Source organism: Salvelinus sp. IW2-2015, linkage group LG6.2, assembly GCF_002910315.2.
Source record: "Salvelinus sp. IW2-2015 linkage group LG6.2, ASM291031v2, whole genome shotgun sequence".
Classification (NCBI taxonomy): Eukaryota; Metazoa; Chordata; class Actinopteri; order Salmoniformes; family Salmonidae; genus Salvelinus; species Salvelinus sp. IW2-2015.
Window position 1 is genome coordinate 25980751 of NC_036846.1, and position 6261 is coordinate 25987011.

A 6261-nucleotide genomic window follows, 5' to 3' on the forward strand; every position below is an offset into this window, starting at 1 on the left:
CACTCGCAATAACATCTGCTAACCATGTGTATATGACCAATAAAATTTGAGTTTWTTTWTTWTTTTATTTGGCTACTTTGAATAATCTAAAATATATTTGGATTTGTTTAACACTTTTTTGGTTACAACATGATTCCATATGTCTTATTTCATAGTGTTGATGTTTTCACTATTATTCTACAATGTAGAAAATTGTTAAAAAATTAAGAAAAACCCTTGAATGATGCACGAATGGAACAAAGCTTGCCCCCTGTTGGTTTAAAATAAAACTTCACCTCACCAAAAAAACATTATCATAACCCACCAACCGGTGGCACCATCAACCAAACGACAACAGTAGGTGACGTCGACGCCTGGGGATTCATGCCGCGTTCAAAACAATTGGGAGCTCGGAACTCCCCGACTTCATACGTCAGCGCCTAAAAAACAACTGGTGATTTAAAAAAAAAACGAGCTCAGACTGAGAAAAATCGATTTGAACGGCCACCCAACTCGGAATTCCAACTCAGGAACTCGGGCCTCTTTCCGGAGCTCCAACTTTCCTACCTGAAGATCACTGACGTCATTATTTGATCTCGTATTCTTCCGTGTTCCCAGTTCTTCTGAACGCGGCATCAGTTAGAGATGGCGTCCCTTTTGCAGCCTGACAGGGTTCTCTACCTAGTTCATGGAGAGAAAAAGATCCGATCGCCGTTGTCGACACTTTATTTTTGCCGGTATTGCAGTGAATTGCGTTCCCTAGAATGTGTGTCTCACGAGGTAAGTGACGAAAATGTCAACACTACTGTGACTAACTATCTCAATCCTAGAGATATCTAGCTAGYTAGCTAGCTCGTAGCGTTAGCGGTTTGGGAGGGATTGGTCAACATAGTCCAGCCCCCGTACAATAAACATTTTAATGTTATTTGCCATATCGCACGCCAATCAACATTTATTAAACAGCTCTGTCGTGTGATTGGTCGGATATGTCGTCTTTACTTCCGTCCTACTTTCATAATTTTGTACGTTTATCTAGCTACCTAGCTAAGCTAACTGTTATCAAGCAAGACAGCTAGCCAAAAAACACAATACATCGTTTGTGTTCACTATTAACTTATTTTGTCCAATTAACAGTGACACAAATTCCCACTGGAAATACAATTTAAACCCAACAAGCATTTGAAAAGCGTTTTTAATTTTTAGCTAGCTTCACAGCTAGCTGGCTAACGTACTCCATTCGTCACCACACCCAGACAGATCGACCACAATGCGGTCTCAGATCTAGCAAACACATTTTGACAAGAGTTCGTTATTATTGTGAAATATCTTATTTAGGTAGCTGGCTAACTATTTATCTAGTCGATACGTGCCACGTCAGACAACTATGATTGTTCATTTACACAGCCACAGAACTGACAGTGACCCTCACCACAGAAACTCACATTTTATTATCCTGAAGCTGATAGGATGCTAACGCATACTAATCATGTTTCAGCGTGAACCAATATCTATCTGTGCAGTTATAACTACTAGTTAGCTACGATGGAAAGCAATACACATTCATGTATTCCCACAAACCACAGTTCATAATAATGGCCGGGAACGGTGCAAATTGAATGGCATCAACCAGGTGTTTGATGTATTTGATACCATTCCACGAATTCCGCTCCAGTCATTAACACAAGCCCGTTCTCCCCAAATAAGGTGCCACTAACATAGATTTTTGAATGCTGCCTCTGGTTTCTAGGTGGACTCACATTACTGTCCAAGCTGCCTGGAGAATATGCCTTCAGCAGAGGCAAAGCTGAAGAAGAACAGGTGAGAAACATTTGCAACTGAGCATCAGCATATAGACCTGTTATATACGGTCTATGGCATAGACTTATTCCTTATTGTGTAGCCATTGACAATGGTCACTGCATCCAGCCGACATTTCCCAGCTCTCTGTTTTGTTCTAGGAAGAGGATATTCAACCAGCTGAACGAAAACTTCAGGTTAGGCATAGAGGTTAAGCTTAGGGTTATCTATCAATCATGTTTATTTTCTATATTAATGCTGGAAATTGCCAGGGACCTCAAGATACGATATTATCACAATACTTGGAGAACAAGTTCTGAAGGAAAATTTCTGGCGTTTTGGTGCAGGTACAGCCAATTATCGCAAAAATAATATTTCAAAAATGTATATCCCGATATGTAACTATTAACCCCCCCCTTCATCACTATTATATATGTAATTCTGTGGGGTTGAATATTAGGTTAAGGTTAGTTATAGCCTAGTTTAGGGTTAAGGAAAGCCATAAAAGCTAGCATTGGGTTTGAGTACTACGACTATTTCTTCCGGTTGAAGAACAAAGGTAGTGTTTATAACTAGCTATACCTTCTTTCTCTGCGTGCCCCAGGTGTGCCAACTGCTTCGACTGCCCATGCTGCATGCACACCCTGTCCACCCGGGCAACCAACATCCCAGCCCCTCTTCCTGACGACCCCAGCAAGACGGCCATGAAGAAGGCCTATTACCTGGCCTGTGGCTTCTGTCGCTGGACGTCCAGAGATGTGGGCATGGCTGACAAGTCTGTGGGTGAGTGCCAGGCCTATCTTACTGTTGATGATGATGATGATGATGATGAGATATTGGACTGTTGACTATGTTTATATTGGGCCTTTGTTAAACTTGGCCAACTATTCTGTGGCTGAGTGAGTGTGAGAAGTGAGCCTTCCAACCATAGTCCAAATAGCAAACCTAGTGATGATCCTAGTTACTAAGCTACTGAATGAAGTGTCCCCCCCCCTGCACTGGTGATGAGGGAGATATATGGGACTGACTTGTTAATAGGCTATGTTAGAATGGTTCAAATGCTAAACAATTAATATCTGTAGTATGGAGCTTTGTTTGTAATTGTAACTCTGAGTAGAGATGTGTCCCTTATCATGTACATGACTAGTCCCTACATGTCTGTTATGTGATTGACTTGTTGGCTGTTTTTCTGGAGAACTATTTCACTTGTATTGTTTTTTTGTGTGTCTTCACTTCAGCCAGTGGAGGATGGCAGGAGCCGGACAACCCTCATACTCAACGGGTATGTTGCCTTCCTTTTGGTCTGATCTCTATTTCTCTCTCAAGTGTTGCTCACATGTTGAGCTAGACACCAGCCGTAGAATGTTGATCACTGGAAGTTACATAGAGTCTATTGTAATTGATGCTATGTAAAAAACCCCCACTGTGTGATCAACAAATAGAAACACTCCTGATACAGGCCCCAGGTTTAAGTGTTGGCTCTGACTTGTGCCTTCTACTATTTATTTTCTGTGGTAATAACAGTGGGAGGCAAGATATTTGATACACTGCCATTTTGCAGGTTTTCCTACTTACAAAGCATGTAGAGGTCTGTATTTTTATCATAGGTACACTTCAACTGTGAGGACAGAATCTAAAACAAATATCAGAAATCACATTCTATGATTTTTAGTAATTAATTTGCATTTTATTGCATGAAATAGTATTTGATACATCAGAAAAGCAGACTTAATAATTGGTACAGAAACTTTGTTTGCAAATTACAGACGATATTATACATTTCCTGTAATTCTTCTGACCAGGTTTGCACACACACTGCAGCAGGGATTTTGGCCCACTCCTCCATACAGACCTTCTCCAGATCCTTCAGGTTTCGGGCTGTCGCTGGCAATACGGACTTTCAGCTCCCTCCAAGATTTTCTATTGGGTTCAGGTCTGGAGACTGGCTAGGCCACTCCAGGACCTTGAGATGCTTCTTACGGAGCCACTCCTTAGTTGCCCTGGCTGTGTGTTTTGGGTCGTTGTCTGCTGGAAGACCCAGCCACGACTCTTCAATGCTCTTACTGAGGGAAGGAGGTTGTTGGCCAAGATCTCGCGATACATGGCCCCATCCATCCTCCCCTCAATACGGTGCAGTCGCCCTGTTCCCTTTGCAGAAGCATCCCGAATGTTTTCACCCCATGCTTCACGGTTGAGATGGTGTTCTTGGGGTTGTACTCTCTTCTTCTGCTCCAAACACGGCGAGTGGAGTTTAGACCAAAAAGCTATATTTTGTCTCATCAGACCATGAACCTTCTTCCATTCCTCCTCTGGATCATCCAGAGGGTCATTGGCAAACTTCAGAAGGGCCTGGACATGCGCTGGCTTGAGCAGGGGGACTTGCGTGTGCTGCAGGATTTTTAATCCATGACGGCGTAGTGTGTTACTAATGGTTTTCTTTGAGACTGTGGTCCAGCTCTCTTCAGGTTATGACCACGGTCTGCCGTGTAGTTCTGGGTTGATCCCTCACCTTCCTCATGATCATTGATGCCCCACGAGTGAGATCTTGCATGGAGCCCCAGACCAAGGGCGATTGACCGTCATCTTAAACTTCTTCCATTTCTAATAATGCGCCAACAGTGTTGCCTTCTCACCAAGCTGCTTGCCATTGTCCTGTAGTCCATCCTAGCCTTGTGCAGTCTACAATTTTATCCCTGATGTCCTTACACAGCTCTCTGGCTTGGCCATTGTGGAGAGGTTTGAGTCTGTTTGATTGGTGTGTGGAGAGTGTCTTTTATACAGGTAACGAGTTAAAAAGGTGCAGTTATACAGGTAATGAGTGGAGAACAGGAGGGCTTCTTAAAGAAAACGAAACAGGTCTGGTGAGAGCCGGAATTCTTACTGGTTGGTAGGTGATCAAATACTTATGTCATGCAATAAAATGCAAAATCATTACTTAAAATCATACAATGTGATTTTCTGGATTTTTGTTTTAGTTCCGTCTCTCACAGTTTAAGTGTAACTATGATAAAAATTACAGACCTCTACATGGCTTTGTAGTAGAAGAACTGCAAATCACGGCAGATGTATCAAATACTTGTTCTCCCCACTGTAACATGTGGGACGGGGTAGCCTAGTGGTTAGAGTGTCAGGGCGAGCAGGTGCCTAGTGGTCTAGAGTAAGGAAGCGGCAGGGTTAGCTAGTGTTAGATGGAGGTGGGGGACAAGGATAGCCTAGCTGAGTCTAAGGTGGGGAGGGCAGGTAGCTAGTGTATAGGTGGAGAGACGCGGCGTTTAGGCCTAGTGGTTAGAGTGCGAGGGGCGGCAGGTAGCCTTGTGTTAGGAGTGAAGGGCGGCAGTAGCCTCGTGTTTTAGGTGGAGGGGGCGGCTAGCTCGTTGTTAGCTGAGGTCGGCAGGTAGACCTAGTGGTCATTAGGCGTGGGTGTCGAGTAAAGTAAAGGTTGCTAGATACGACATGCTCCTGAGTGGACAAGGTATAAATCTGTCGTTCTTGTCCCCTGTACAAGGAACTGTTAACACTGTTTCCAGGACGTCATCATGTCAATAGAATTTGTTTTAACTGAAACTTGCCTAGTTAATATAAGGTGAATATAAATCGAAAGGGATGCTGATGAGATTTATATTATATATATATAGTTACTTACTATATATATATATAATATTATCTATATAGTGCTATACATGGTTCTCTGTTCTGCTCATTTCCGTCACTATTATAATATAGTAGTTTGACAGTAGATCAGGCTTATAGTTTATTCTTCCTCCAGAGGACTTGGTATTGTTGGGGTATTTCTTTTCTAGATCAATAAACTGATACTATCTACACGAGGTGGCCAGGGGAGAAACTGGAGAGGGGACAGGAAGAAGCTGTCAGGAGCGGACCTATAAGTGCCATGGCCTTCTACGGGATACCCACAGCACACACACACACACACACACACACACACACACACACACACACACACACACACACACTCCGGCAGATAACATGCTCAGCTGTCACACTTCTCTCTGGAATACGAACTTGACTTTTTTTATACGTTAAACCTCTCTCAATAACCACAACCCAGCTCTCACTTTGTTTTAATTTTTATAATGAGCATTCTCAAATATGCTTTTAATCTTTGTTTGTTGTGATGGTTATGGCTGTTTTATTAACCCTGCTGGTGGCAGGATCTGAAATTAACAATGCAACTATTTCTGAATAGCCTACATAATGTTGTGTTCCAGTATGTTTACATTGATTGAACTGCATGTATAGTTCATGTATATGGACAGAAGGACTGGTTTAGGTTAGAACCTGGGGCATACTGGAACATTGACGAGTCACTATAAGCTAGCTGTGTGCTAGCTATATAACGTTACTAGCTACTGCAGCTGAAGAGTCACTATAAGCTAGCTATATAACGTTATTAGCTACTGCAGCTGAAGAGTCACTATAAGCTAGCTATGTGCTAGCTAGCTATATACTAGCTACTGCAGCTGA

General features: G+C 42.6%; 1 protein-coding gene across 1 annotated transcript in view; it reads left to right on the forward strand.

Moving 5' to 3' along the window:
• Window positions 1-558: 558 nt before the first annotated feature.
• LOC111966043 (dynactin 4) overlaps window positions 559-6261 on the forward strand; it is a 23091-nt gene continuing 17388 nt past the window's right edge. Inside the window, exons 1-5 of the mRNA XM_070444175.1 lie at window positions 559-759; window positions 1727-1797; window positions 2381-2559; window positions 3015-3058; window positions 5577-5644. Of these exons, the coding sequence (XP_070300276.1) occupies window positions 625-759; window positions 1727-1797; window positions 2381-2559; window positions 3015-3058; window positions 5577-5644 (497 nt within the window). The 5' untranslated portion in view covers window positions 559-624. The remainder of the gene's footprint in view (window positions 760-1726; window positions 1798-2380; window positions 2560-3014; window positions 3059-5576; window positions 5645-6261) is intronic.